Genomic DNA, 15,630 nt, shown 5'->3' with positions numbered 1-15,630 from the left:
ATGCCGATTTTTAAAATATTAAGGGAAAAATTGACTTGTGATACTTGAAAGTTCGTAGAACAGGGCACTGCATTAAAACAGGGCTTATGCAAATAAAACACATTTTTCTGTTCTTGGCCAGCAGTTCTACCATCAGGATACTTATTCCATACAGCACTGTACGATACAGACCAAGATTTATAGTTGGTGATTTCCTGAATAACAACTCAGATAGCAAATGCCTCCACAAAACAACTTTCATATGTTCTGCAAGGCACAAAGTAGTACAATAGAAAGGATTGTTTGTTCCAGGATTTTTGTGGGGTGGTTTCTTTTTTTTTTTTTTTTTTCTCCCACAAGACAGAATTTTTCTTCTTGCCCTAAAATTTGAAAGATTTCTCCTTTCTCTCCCCTTCTTCCACAAGTAGTTCCACCCTGAAAAGGAAGATGAGGTTCTCTAGCAACCCTTAAGATTGCTCATAAGAAATAGCTTAAACTTTCGCTTTCGGACAAGACATTCACATATTGGGATTGTGGGCCAATAAACTAGTAAATAGAAGGAATGGGGAAGAAGCAGTGAGTGCAAGGACAATGTTGGTGGGGAAGGGGGAATATTCTGGTTTTCATTTCTGTGGATTTTTAGGCCAAATTTGAATACAGGCTCTTGATGACACATGAAGTATCTCTAACTTGATTTTATGTGTGCACACTTTATGTACTATCTGTACATAAATCATAGACATATGGATTGGACTAGAATTTAGAGTTCAGAAATGAACACTCACTTGTACAGTCAGTTAATTTTCAATAATGGTGCCAAGACAGTTCAACAAAGGTAGTCTTTTCAACAGGTGGTGCTGGGACAGCTGGGTAGCCACATGCAAAAGAATGAAGTTAGACTCTCACCTCACACCATATACAAAAAGTAGTTCAAAATGGATCAAAGACCTAAACTAAGAGATAAAAGAGAAGAAAACATAGGTATAAATACGTAACATACAAAACACCAAAAATATAAACAACAAAAGAAGAAATAGATAAATGAGACTTCATCAAAATAAAAACATTTTTGCTTCAAATAACACCATTAAGAAAGTGAAAAGACAGCCCACAGAATGGAGGAAACACTTTCAAATCATATATCAAATAAGAATCTTGCATACTGAATATGTAAGGAACTCTTATAACTCAAAAATAAAAAGACAAATAATTCCACTAAAACATGAGTGATAGATTTGAAAGACATTTCTCCAAAAGTATATAAATGGGCTATATGCATATAAAAAGAAGCTGACTATCATTAGCCATCAGGGAAATGAAAATCAAAACCATAATGAGATGCCACTTTGCATCCACTAGGATGGCTGTAATCAAAAAGACAGACGAATATTGGCAAGGATGTGAAGAAATTGAAATCCTCATACACTGCTGGTGGGAATGGGAAATGGTACAGCTGTTTTGGCAAACAGTCTGGAAGTCCTAAAAAGATTACACATAGAGTTACCATATGACCCAGCAATTCTACTCTTGGGTATATACCCGAGGGAAATGAGAACATACGTCAGTGCAAAAACTAATTCACAAGTGTTTACAGCAGTATCATTCACGATAGTCAAAAAGTTGGGGGGGAAAATAACATGTGCAAAAACTGATGAATAAATAAATAACTGTGATATATCCATACAATGAAACATTATTCAAGAAAAAGATATGAAGTCCAGATACATCTTACAACATAGATGAACCTTGAAAACATGCTAAGTGAAAGGTCACAAAAGGCCACATATTGTATGAGTCTATTTATATTTACATGAAACGTTCAGAATAGGCAAATCTAAAGACAGTAGATTAGTGTGTTAGGGGCTTGGGGGTAAATGGAGAATGACTGTTTATGGATATAAGGTTTCCTTTTCGGTGTAAGGAAGATGTTCTAAAATTGATAATGATGATGGTCTTTCAACTCTGTGACTATACTAAAAACCATTGCATTCTACGTGTTGAGTGTATGATGGGTGGATTATATCTCAATAAAGATGTTAAGCCACACACAGTCATATTACATAATTACACAGTCATATTGAATTCCATTATAATTTCAGATTTATGGACTAACACTGAATACTCAGAGTATTAAGCGACCTGTTCAACTGCATATAGCTGGTGATCACAGAGCCAGACTTCCTGAACATCAGGCCAACTGTCTCTCCATTGTGATTGTTATAGGAAGTTTGACCCCAACATACCATACAAGTCACACTCAAAATTTGTATTGGTGTAGCCAGGTACCACTCACTTGTTCATGTGACAGATCAGCAAGCCCCTGAAACCAAGGTTGGCAATAGCAGTTTAATTCCTGCTCCTGTAAGGTTCAGTAGTGTAGGGTGGGGGTGAGGAGACACAAGAGCTTCAGCTGCTTTTCTTTTTTTTAACCAACAAGAATGACCTTGAAAACAAGGGGTTCTTCACCACACAATTATTCAGGGACCCTGTCTGATGGAAGTTCTTCCACCTTCTCCAGCTAGCAGATGGGGAAGAGAGAGAGGAGGTTTATCCATGGGAGGTTTTCCTGAGCCACACTTAGGGGTGGTGCACCCCTAACACTCATTTCCCCACACCTTCTGTGGTTACAACCCAGTCACTTGGCCCCTTACAGATGCTGTGGGGCTACGAATGCAGACTCTGGTATTGAAGCAGCTATGTTGTCTGGGGTATATACCCTGGGATTTGTTGTCACCTGCCAGGAAAATTTAGGACACATACACAAGGAGTTTAGGAGCAGAAGGTTAATAGGTAGAAGAGAAGAGAGAGAAACAGCTTCCTCTGTAAAGGAGGAGGTCTCCCAGCAGAAAGGACCTGCTGGTGGTGAACGCCCCGAGTTTTATAGTAGGGTTTCAAGAGGCAGTGTCTGATTTACCTAGAGCTCATAGATTGGTTCAATCAGGTATGACATTTACATAGTGCGGGGAAGGCTGGTTGCCCCACCCTAATCTTCTTATGCAAATGGGCTTTCCAGTTGATGGGGCCATCTTGTCTGCTCCTTTACATACAGTACAGGTGGCTGGCAGGGAAGGGAAGATGGAGCCGCCATCTTGAACATGTCTAGTCCTTAGTTCCTGCTGGCATTCACCTGTGCAAGCTCCCAGCTTGCTGGCTGCTCTTTGTTAGAAAATGATTTGGGGCTGCTTTCATTAAAAAGAAAAATCTTACCAAGGACTCCCATACCCTTGCTATCTGCCTGTGTGATTTCTTCTTAACTCCTATATCCCTATCTGGGCTTGAAGTTTTCTCCTTATACTTGAAAAATCAATCCAAAGGCCAGTCAGCCCGCATGATGACTGGGCACAAGTTTAGAAGTTGCATATCATGGCTCCTGCTTCATTGTGAGGGATTTTAATACCTTTAGAGCAATGTTAAGTGCCCAGTCTGACTGGTTATTCTGTCAGCAGAGTCTGTCACCTGTCCTAGAAGAATAGTCTTGTTTGTTGCTCCTACGCGGGCTGATGATTGATAGGAGTTTCCGAGTTGTACCTTATTGGAAGGATCTTTGAGACCTCTAGGCCTGCAGGCCTTCCTGAGAAGGTGACTGCATTTGAATAGGCTCTAAGTTTCCTATATCCTGCCTCTGCCCTGCTACAACACTACAAGGGGAAACCTGGACCATTTACCATGCCTGTTGCAAGGTAGGTGACAAAGAGGAAGGAAGTTCTGAGAGAACAAACGAAGCCCCAGGAATCTACTCAACCCTGACAGTGAATGTACTCTCCTCTGACCTTATACTGAAACAGTGACAACATCTATGTCTCCAAGCCGTGGAACTCTACCGCTACTCTGGAAGCAGCCCTGCAGGGTTTTGTTATCACTTTTGTTTTACACTAGGCTAGGGGATTCAGTTTGGTGAGTTGTGAGAAATTAAAAGTTGGAATTAGAGGAGCAAAGGCTGGCCCCTGTCAACTTAATGAGCTGGGTGGCCTTAGCCTTTTCTGAGCTTTGGAAAACCTCAGATATCATGTCAGAAAATCAACAGAATCTGAGAAAAACACCGGAAAATCATCAGCAAATGGTGATCCTGATAGCACCTCTTCCTTATGGGGTGATCATGAGAAGATTCCATGATAATCCCCATAAAGTATCAAGTCCAGATTTTGGCACAAGATCATGCTCAATAAGCACTAGTTGTCATTGATAACAATAGCATCTTCTTTTGACTTTCAAGGCAGAGAAAAAGAGGTATCTCCATTGATGCCTAATGTTAAAAAAAGTAACATTTTGTAAATCTGGCAATATCTTAAAATATTTTATGATGTAACTGTGATGCTTGGAAAACTTTCCTTTTAGCAGTCAGAATCTTTCATAACCATATGTTAAGTACTTGCTTTGTGTAAACAGGTTGCCAGGCACAAAGGGATTATAAAGAGAAAGAAGAAATGGCCTTTGCCTTTGAGCAGTTCATAATGTCATAAGAATTAGCCATGGCTATATTTTAAATAGGTTGTAGCTAACCTAAGTTTTTGCTATCAGTGTTTTATTTATTTATTTATTTTTATTTTTTTTGAGACAGAGTCTCACTCTATCGCCCAGGCTGGAGAGCAGTGGTGCGATGTCGGCTTACTACAACCTCCGCCTCTCAGATTCAAGCGATTCTGCTGCCTCAGCCTCCTGAGTAGCTGGGACTGCAGGCGCCCATTACAATGCCTGGCTAATTTTTGTCTTTAGTAGAGATGGAGTTTCACCATGTTGGCCGGGGTGGTCTTGAACTCCTGACCTCAAGTGATCCACCTGCCTCAGCCTCCCAAAGTGTTGGGATTACAGGCATGAGCCACCATGCCCGGCCTGGTATCAGTGTTTTAAACCAACTGCACATATATCCTAATACAGACAAAAATGTGATTAGCTCTTTTTAAAAACAAGCCCAACTCTAAAATATCATACTTCGGGGAGCTTTTATTTTTGCATCCTGCCCCTTGCTCCCAATTGTCAACTTATCTCCCCCTACTCTTGCTACCAATTGTCAGTTTACCCCCAGCCCCTACCCCTCATACATATACCCCAATTTCCAGGTTGTTATAAAGCATTCATATATTTTTGTGTAAAAAACGATTTCTTGCATTTTTCCAAGATAATTATTTGAAAATGTAATTATTTGAAAACAGATTGTGTTTTACTGTGAAATCACCTAATACCCTAATTAGTTTATTTAGCTTAGAAACTTGGTCTAGAGCAGTGGCTCTTAACTTGGCCACATTTTTTTTTAAGGCAGCATTACTATTGATTTCTTCTTTTCAAAATTTAGCAAGTCCATGGTATTCTTACTTCAGTTTATTTGACGCAAGGCTCACATGATATGCGAATGATATGCATGATATGTGAAAAGGAAGTTCATCATCATCGCATCTTACCTGTTCCTTGTTCTTCCAGTTTCACAACCCCTTAGAATGTTAGAGCTGGCAAGGACTTTATCACCAAATTCTTATCACCAACACCCCTCCTTTAGCAGAGTAGAGAAACTGAAGCTCAGAGAGGTGTGGGGACTTGCTTGCAGTCACACCACCACTATGTGGCTGACTCCTGGTGCAGAACCCTCCCTTCAACCCAGTGCCTCTCCTTGGCTGGTAATCTCTCTGTCTGTTTTTCTCTTTTTTTTTTTCTTCTTGAGATGGAGTCTCGCTCTGTCGCCCAGGCTGGAGTGCAATGGCACAATCTCTGCTCACTGCAAGCTCCACCTCCTGGGTTCACACCATTCTTCTGCCTCAGCCTCCTGAGTAGCTGGGACTACAGGCGCCCGCCACCACGCCCGGCTAATTTTTTTGTATTTTTAGTAGAGACGGGGTCTCACCGTGTTAGCCAGGATGATCTCGATCTCCTGATCTCGTGATCCACCCGCCTCAGCCTCCCAAAGTGACGGGATTACAGGCGTGAGCCACCGCGCCCGGCCCTCTGTTTTTCAACTCCCTTTTCTGAGCTGTCACCAAGTCCTCTTACTGTTTCCTGGAACTGTCTTTTGGTTGTCTGTCTTCCTTCCCGTTTCTTCCTGGCTGATCTCGTCCCTCAACACCTCACAATGGGAAAGGCCTGACAGAGGACTCGGTCTCTGAGGCATCCATTATACCATATTAATTTTCTCTAATTACCACTGTCAGCACGTTACTCCTCTTCTGTGAGGCTGCCAGGAGCTCCCTGCTTCTTGTGGCTACAAATGTCAACACCTGTCCTCGCATGCTAGACCTTCCAGAGCCTAGCTTCACGGGGAAGTCCCAGCTTCATTGCTCTTTTCTCCCTGTGAGCCCCAAAGGCCCGCTGTCTTCCCTGGGTTTTCTTCGTGAGTCAGCCATGTTTCTTTTATGCCTTTAGTTTCTGTTCTCCCCAGCTTCCAGTTCTCTCCCTGCCTTTTCCAACTACAGCAGGTCCTCCAATAATGTCGTTTCATTCTATGTCATTTCCTCATAATGTTGATGAAGAAAAAGAAGGGGCCACTGTGGAGTTTGTGTGGTCTCCCCAGGTCTGCGTGGGTTTTCTCTGGGAACTCGTTTTCTTCCACATCCCAAAGACGTGCATGTTAGGTTAACTGATGTAGCTACATTGTCCCCACTGAGTGAGTGTGGTGGAGGTGTGAGTGTGTCCTCCAATGGGAATGCATCTTGTCCAGGGTTGGTGCCCACCCCCTAACCACTGAGCTGCTGGGATAGGCACCGGCCACCCAAGACCCTGACCTGCAATAAGAGGGTAAAAAATTATCTTATGTTTTTTGTTTTTCCAGTCCCTTCATTATACTAAAAGTTTGTGTTAATCTTTCTTAATTGTATGTATAGCTCACATTTATTTCAGTGTTTAACATAGAAGTGTTTCGGTCTTTATTTAGAAGTTTGGTGATGTTTTTGTGACCAGAAATATGCAATAGGAACTTAATTATTTTTTAGAGACAGAGTCTTGCACTGTTGCCCAGGCTGTAGTGCTGTGGCCTGACTACAGCTTACTGTAGCCTCAAACTCCTGGGCTCAAGCAATCCCCCGACCTCAACCCCCTGAGTAACTGGGACCACAGGTGCAAACCACCATGTCTGGCCCTTTTTTTTTTTTTAAGAGAGCCAGGGCCTCACTGTGCTGCCTAGCCTGGTTCAAACTCCTGGCCTCAAGCAATCCTCCCACCTCACCCTCCCAAAGTGCTGGAATTACAGGCATGAGCCATGGCGCCCAGTGTAACTTGTTTATAGAAATTAGCCTATGGTAAAATTGATTTTGTTATACATTATTTTGCTTAAATTCATAGTTTCCAAGTAGGTGAGGACTTACTGTATTCCATTCTTCAAGGCCAAGTCCAGGTTCTACCACCTTTTTAATGTTTTCCTTGATTGCTGCAGTGATAACCCAATGATTCCCCTTTACTCCCAAACTTTTTCTGATTATATCCTACCATGTAGCATTGCACATCATAGCCTCTCTTATGGTTCTCTGGCTTTTCCTTAGAATTGTGTTGTCTTCTCAATTATATTTAATGCTCTTTGAAGGCAAGGCTTATGTTTAGATTTTTATCATATACACTATTCCCCTCCCATCCATTGGAAATATGTTCAAAGACCCTCAGTCGACGCCTGAGACTGAAGATAGCACCAAACCTTGAATATACTGTTTTTGCATATAGATACCTACCTATGCTCAGGTTTAATTTATAAACTAGGCATAGAAAGAGATTAACAATAGTAACTAATAATAAAACAGAACAGTTATAACAATATACTATGATAAAAGTTCTGTGAATGTGGACTCTGTCTCTGTCTCAAAATATCTTATTGTACTGCACTTACCCTTCTTGTGATGAGGAAGGGATGTGAGAGTGGGACAGCATGAGATTTCATCACACTACTCAGAATGATATGCAATTAAAAACTCATGAATTTTATATTCCTGGAACTTTCTATTTAATATTTTCAGACTAGTTGACCTCAAGTAACTAAAGCTGCAGAAAGTGAAACCTTGGATAAGGGGGGACTACTGGATTCCAATTTTATAGTGCCTAATAAATGGCCAGTAATAACCACTTATTAGGGGCTTGTTGAACTTCTACAAGTTGTTGTTCAGACCTACAAGCAGTTCAGACATATTACAGTGTTGGCAGCCTGGGTTGGGATCAGTTGTTAATATTGGGGCACGGTGCTCTACAGTTTTTCAAGTGTTGGCAGGATCAGTGGCTACTGTGTTAATGATCCTCTAGGGAGACTGTCTATATAGATATGGTGCTCAGGCTAATAGTTGGATTTGTAGATCAGTAGCTGGGTGGCAGGGAGGCTGGGGGCTCCCCTGCTGAGAACTGCACACCAGCCTCTTGAATCTTCCAGTAGGTAATAGTTACTTGAGAAAGGAGTATCCTCATAACTCTGCAGATCCTCAGCACACCACTGTGGCATGTGAACTGGCCTGTCTCCTCTCCCACTGTAAGTCCTGGAGCCAGTAATGACCTTGGTGTTCTCTTTTCTACAATACTGGCACAACATCTTAAGGTTTAATCTGATCTTTGTCTAAAATATTTTTTTCAGAACCCATTAAGTATGGTATCTTCCCAAAAAAGATAAGTGTGTTGTCATAAGTTCCTGGTATTGGAAAAAGGAGTCTGTATTATTTAAAGAAGCCTTGTCTGCTTCCTTAATTCCAATGCCCCTTTTCCATGCCTTTCTACCTTTCCTGGTAGTCATTCCTGGTCTGAGGTAACTGCAGATTTTATAGTACTTTGGACCGTGCACTCCCCAAGGCGCAGACCGTGTAAGAATTGCCTCTGCCAAGGGCTCATAAACTTGGAATTATTTTTTTCTTTAATGTCAGCGGGACTAATTCCACCTATACAAAATGGTTTGGCCTTTTCCTTCTTTGGCACAAAAGAGACTTGGCAGAGGCTCAGATAAAGGTGAAGTTGACGAGCTCTGGCACGGGAGTGAGCTCAGCACTTCTGGACTTTCATTCCCCCTGTTCATCTCATGTTCAAAATCCTCATTCCACCCAGAAAGTATTCCCTTCCCACCAGTGACACCGAAAGATGTTTCAGATCCTTCTTCCTTTGTCTCCAACACACACAGCGAAATGCTGCATGCCTTCATTTGCAGAAAGTTACCCAACTGGAGTCACTTTAATATTTTTTTTTATATTTTTAGGTGGATGGAAGTTTGCTTAGTTGAAGAATTGCCACCAACCACTGAACTGGAAGAAGGGCTCCGGAATGGAGTTTACCTTGCAAAGTTAGCCAAGTTCTTTGCCCCGAAAATGGTATCAGAGAAAAAGATCTATGATGTGGAACAAACACGTTATAAGGTAACCAAGATCTAATTGGTTTTGGCTTCCAGCTAAAAGTGAAAGTTTGGTATTTCATATCCTCTCCCTTCTTTTAGTGTTTCTATAAGGATTTGGGGGCCTGGGGGATGTCTTTGGAGCCTGTTAATGGCATTCCTGAGGCAGCAGCAGTTTTAAAAAGCAAAGTGTTTCTATTTCTGTTCTGACACTAAGAGATCTCTGACTTATGGGGCTTCCCAATGCCTCCCCCAATTTCTCCTTCATGGAAGTCCCTTTTGACTTTATTAGTGCCAGTAAAGGTAAAAGTGGGGGCATGCTACCACTCCTTTTTTCACTTGAACTTGTGGCCGTAAAGAGTTAGGGCCAATGTGATAAAACAAGTAGGAAGGTCGAATGATCAGCCAAGAATTCTTTTCCATTTGGTGTTTAAAGCAAAATATGACTAACCACTTTGTGTACAACTAGTTTTAAGAATTGTTTCAGGGCTAATTTGGGAAGCATTAGAAAATAAAAAGCTATCATAGCCCTTTTAGAAACACCACAACAGCTGAGTATGGTGGCTGTTGCCCATAATCCCAACACTTTTGGAGGCTAAGGTAGGAGGATTGCTTGAGCCCAGGAGTTCAAGGCTGCAGTGAGCTATGATCACACCACTGCCCTCCAGCCTGGGTGACAGAGTGAGACCCTGTCTCTAAGATAATAATAGCAAGAAGAAGAAAGATCAACAATAAAAACCGCACTGTTATTTAAATTTGGAAGAAGCAGGGAGAAGAAAACAAAATTAAACACCAATTTTATAGTAATAAAAATCCCGATTTTTTAGAGATACATATCGAAGTATTTACAGATAAAGTGATACATCTAGGATTTGTTTCAAATAATTGAGGAGAAGGTAGACAGATGATAAAAAGCTGGCCATGAGTTCGTAACTATTGAGTTGAATGATGGGTACATGGGAGTTCATTATACTATTCTGTCTACTTTTTTACATTTGAAATTATATATTCAGAAGGAAAAGGAAAAAGTAAACGCCAACCTAAAAGCCTCCTCCATTAGCAATGTATCTTTAAAACAGATTTTTTCAATGCCTGGTGTTCTATTCTGCAATATGTGACCTCTTGTCTGCTGCAGGTCAAGGTTTCTAAAGCTTCTTTGAAACTTGATCTTTATTTTTTTAATGCATTCCGTTCTTTATATCAATATTTTTTATCTGCAGATTTTCCAGTATTCTGAACAGTTATTTCTCTTACAGCTGTAGGGAATATGTTGCATATAGTTGGAAAAGGAACGATTTCCCATTTATTGCATGATTCATAGTACCCTTCACTTCTTTAGGCAAAATATATTCTTTAAATATGTATATTAAATACAGATAGAATGAATAATCTTTAAGGTTAACAGTAGACAAGATTACTTGTCAAATTTATTTTGAGTCTGTTTTTCTAGTCTGGTCAAAAAGCCCACTGAGCAAAAGTTTTTGCCTTGAATAATGTTATAAATAAAAATGTTCACATTTACTAAAGTAAATTTGTGTTCATGAAGTTTCACTCCAGAGTTCCAGCTCATTATAATCTTCCACAAGACTTTAATAAAACAATCACTTAGCCAGCTAAAATTGAAGTTTAGAAAAATTTTTTGAGAAAGATTTTTAGAAATTCAGAGAAGCCCAGAAAAAGACCATCTGTATCCTCTCTCCACAAAATAAATATTTGTCCACATTTTAGACTACAGCTTGTCTTTTTTTAATTGCTTTTATTTTGGTTATAGTCAAGATCTAGGTCTGTCAGTACCAACACGTATGTAGATTTGATGATAGAGTTAAAGCGTAGTTGGGGTAGGCTCCAGCTCGACTGAAAGGGAATTACAGATATTCTTTTGGCTTTCATGGACTGTGAGAATCAGGCTGGGAAGACGGGCCCTTCATGGGAGTGAGCCTCAGAGCAGTATGTGTGCTAGTTCTTTTCTATTCCTGGAATGTTGTATACCTTGAATATAGGAGTGTCCTTCCTGACCAGCTCGGGGCCCTCATGGCAGTTGCCTCGTGGCAACTTAAACAGGTACCTTCTCCTCTTGGCATCAGATATCCTATTATTTAAATGAATAACAACTTCTCTTTAGGATGGGGACAGGGGAAATAATATTTGCAATTTCTGGTTATGGAATAAAATACTTGTGGGGCATAGGCAGGTGATGACATACATCCCCAAGTGAAACATCACAAGAGGGACGCCACCCCTGCCCCATCAGATCCCTGGAAGGCCGGGTGGCACAGAGGTGATGCTGGGAGAGGGGCAGGAAGGAGGGAGGCACAGCAGGAGGTAGGCTGTGGCCAGCTGTGGCGTGAGAGTCCCTCCTTGCTGAGCTAAAAGAAAAAAACATAAGACAAATGTAAAGGACCCCTCTGTGGATTGACTGCAGAAAAGAGGTTTGTTTTCTTCTTTATTAAATCCCTGAAAGTGCCTAGTGTTCTTGATGGAAACTTTGAGTGATTTGTCATGTAATCATAAGATCTTATTTTAGGGCCTTTTCATCTCTCATACAAAAATGAAAGGAGATAAATATTAGCAAATAGGTAATGCAACTTCCTGATCTTGTGTTCTTCAGGACTGAAGCATGTCACATAGCCCTTTGCAAGGAGAGCTAAATCATGAGACTAAGGCAAAGATGTTGAAGCACGAGGGAACGCTCAATAACCCAGCCCCAGCCCCTCATGCCATCTGGAAACCATGAATTCAGTGAACTCGGGCTCTCACTGCAGGGTCTGCCTAGACTGCAGCCATAAAATATGTCAGCCTTGGCACTGGCAGCTTTGATGACCATCAGTTAGGCAGACAGGAGCTTTTGTGCTACCCCCTTCTCTTTGTCAGCTTATGTACAACCCTAGTTCCTCATTAATTTGGGGTTGGAAAGATGTCCTGAGTCTTAGAGTTCAACTTTCCAGTTATAAGTATTTTTTCCATGGCCACCTCTGCCCTCCACACCAGGTCTGAGTTACATGCCCCCACCATGTGTGCTGCAGCTCCTGACACAGTCTCTCTTGCACATGCCATAGTGTATTGTAAAGTGGGCAGGCACTGTATGTGTCTCTATGCCCTATCCCCAGCAAATGGTGCAGGGTCTCATCCACAGTAGGTACTTGGGGAATAGCTGTTGGATGAAGGAATGAATGACAATAGTTTCACATAAGCCAAAGGATTCCATTCCTTTTCTTACCTTCTGTGCTTTATTTGGTACATACTCAATATGCTGAGTGTGAGTGTGACACTCTTCCTCTAAGAACGGTGCTCAAGCCTCCTGCGAACCACCTAAGGGGTGTGTGTAAAAATTGGATTCCTGGGTCCCACTCCAGACTACTGAGTCAGGCAGAATCTCTTGACCCAGGAAGCAGTACTCTTAATAAATCACCTGCAGGTGATTCTTTTCTTCTGCGCTTCTAAAGTTTGAGTTGAGAACCACTGCTCTAATCGGTGAATAAACATTAATATAACAAATTGCAATTCAGTTGTAGGGAAGGAAGATAAAGGTATACCATGATAGAAATACATACACGGTAGAATTCATTCATCCATATAACGCTCATCAAGACCTGTTGCATGCCAGGCACTATTCTAGGCACTAAGGGCAGAATAGTGAGCCAAGCAGACAAGGGCCTGGTTTCATGGTGGCGGGGAGGCGAACTAAGTGAATTTATAGCTGTGAATTGTGATAAGTGTCTGAAGGAAGACACGAAAGCCAGTGTTATGGGTAGATAGCAACGGCCAGGAGATGCGCTTCTCTGAGGAGGAGTTTACTCTGAGGATGGGACAGTGAGAAGAAAGTCACCTGTGTGCAGTCAGGGGTGGGCATCGGGAAGAACTGTCCAAAGAGAGGGAGCTCATTTGTGAGAGACTTGCCACAAGGAGGAAAAGAGCTTGTCCGTAGCAGAGTGGTTGAAAGGGACGGTGGTGGAAGATGAGGCCAGGAAGAGCAGAGATGAGATTGCACAGCCATGCAGGCCCCATGGAGCACCTGAGATTTCATGCTGCGCTAGGGGGACAGCAATCAGAAGCCTTGTGATGCCATATGGTGCAGTTTGCACTTCAGAAAGATCAGTTGCTGCTATGCAGAGAACAAACCAGAGGAGGATCAGAGGGGAGACAGAGTCCAGTCAGGGGATAACTCAGTCCAGATGGCAGTGACCTGCACAGACAAGAAGTGAACTGCTTCGAGAGGGAAAACCAAGGGTGGATCCTGAAAAGGAAATAGAAATGGATGGAGGGCCATGAGAAGACAGCTGGGTGGACAGTGGGAGATGACCAAGGAGGAGGGAGCAGTCCTGTCCATTCTAAATGGGGTGTTGGGTGGTGAAAGGCCAGGAAGTTTTCCTTGGTGGGGACTTGAGAGATTAGAGAGTGGTCCCAAGCAGACTAGGGCAGGCAAGAGAAAGAGGAGTGGATGGAAGGGCCTTTCTTGGAGAGGTTTCAGTCTGACAAGGTTCAAAGATGAATAGTACTCTGAACAGCACCTTGATAATTGTAGGTTTATAATAAATTCTTGTCAAATAGGTAGGTGTGCCTTCGATAGGGAAGGCATGCACACAGTGGTTAGCAGTGTGAGCTGTAGAATCAAAATACTTTGCATCTAGCTTCGCCATTAACTTTGGCTCTCTGAGCCTCAGTTTCCTCACCTGTGAAATGGGAATACAGATTGAATGTCCCTAATCCAAAAATCCAAGGTGCTCCAAAATTCAAAACTTTTTGAAGACTGACATGACACTCAAAGGAAATGTTCCTTGGAGCATTTTGGATTTCAGATTTTGGGATTAGGGATGCTTCGTCAGTATGTCTGATGCAAATATTCTAGAATTTGTAAAAATCAGAAACTTGAAACACTTCTAATGCCAAACATTTCACATAATGGATCCTCAACGTAATAACAACAGTATCTGCCTTGGTAGAGATATTGTGAGGCACAAAATGATCCATGCAGGACACTTGGCATGGTGCCTGATAGACATAAGCATCTAGTGAATATTGGAGGCAGTGCTTGTTCTAAGGTACTTGAGCAGTAAAATGAACATAATATTTGGACTTGAAGTCCAAATATTATGGGGTTCTGCAAGGGAGTCTTAACCTTGAGCCTAACAAGTTAGGTCACCTCAAGCATCTTACTTACTTGTGCCCTCAGTTTCCTCATCTGTAAAATAAGCAATTTTGGATAATGTTATTGGTTTCTAAACTACCTCCTGGTTTTAAAATGCTCTGATTCCAATATGTAGGATGTTAGCATCCAATGATGACAACATAATTCCTCATCTATGCAGTTTAAACTAGATGAACCATGTTTGCTGGCATAATAGCTCAGCAGTGGAAAAACAGCATATACTTCCTGGTCCAATACCTGAAAGAAATTAGGTGTATGGATAACAGCAACCCTTGGCTAAATCTGGCTGTAGACATGTCACCTCATCTAATAGTAATATACAGGACTGGAGCGGGAAGAAAAGACTTGTTAAAGATGATTATAGTAGACTGGGATTATTTCAAGCCTAATTAGAAGACCATTTTCATTCTAAGTGAAGCAAACTCAGTAGATTGACAATGTTATTGCTGCAATTCACTAACCAAGGTGTGCTAACGTGAATCATAGGGTTCTAAAGTCAGCATTCTCAGGTAGTTTAAAAAGGATGAAGGATTTGAAATCTGTCATTTCATTTGTTGCAGAAATATGACCAAGATAACCACCCTTTTCTTCAGTGCCTCTTAACATGAAGCACTGAAATTTTTTCTGACCTTAAAGGTAAATGAAAGTTCCAAGCCTAATCTTGTAGTGTAATAATTATAATAGCTAATATTTACTGCATTCTTATGTGCACTTTGCAACTAAATACCTTCCATATATTGTCAGATTAATCTCTACAACTCAAAGAAGCATTTTGTGGCTCAGGAACCAAGGTTCAGAGAGATTTCTATCTTTCCTGAGATTACTTTGCTAACAAGACCACTAAATACATGGGTGTCTTTGCTACATAATTTGGGATTGTTGGAGCCCACCAGTTTTGGACACCAGAAGCCCTCTGTGGTCCAACGAGATTCGGTTTATTTAATTTGTTGGGCAAGAAAAGTGCATACCCATATTGCCACAGAGAAGAGAAATGAGTAGATTTGGGCTTGTGCTGGGTGATTTTAATAGGGATTTAGGGAAGCAAGAACCCATTTTCTTTTGGGTGTCGTCAGAAAGTGGGATCAATTTGGTGTCTTGGTAATTTTTATCTAAGAGGTGGAAAAATTGAATAGGGACTGAGATTGTCATCAGTAAAGAAAGCAGAGTAGCTCATATTAGTTGGAAGAGGGGGACATTATTTATTTTGTGGCACAGAGGGTTCTCATATCTGTCTTGG

At 41.4% G+C, this 15,630-nt stretch overlaps 1 protein-coding gene across 1 annotated transcript in view; it reads left to right on the top strand.

Moving 5' to 3' along the window:
• Positions 1–15,630, top strand: part of IQGAP2 (IQ motif containing GTPase activating protein 2) — a 313,423-nt gene that overhangs the window by 155,918 nt on the left and 141,875 nt on the right. Inside the window, exon 3 of the mRNA XM_032157013.2 lies at positions 9,116–9,272. Coding sequence (XP_032012904.1) covers positions 9,116–9,272 — 157 coding nt within the window. The remainder of the gene's footprint in view (positions 1–9,115; positions 9,273–15,630) is intronic.

The sequence above is a fragment of the Hylobates moloch genome, unplaced genomic scaffold, assembly GCF_009828535.3.
Source record: "Hylobates moloch isolate HMO894 unplaced genomic scaffold, HMol_V3 SCAFFOLD_6, whole genome shotgun sequence".
Lineage (NCBI taxonomy): Eukaryota > Metazoa > Chordata > Mammalia > Primates > Hylobatidae > Hylobates > Hylobates moloch.
Note: the sequence above shows the minus strand (reverse complement) of the source record. Positions and strands in the feature narration are given on the sequence as shown.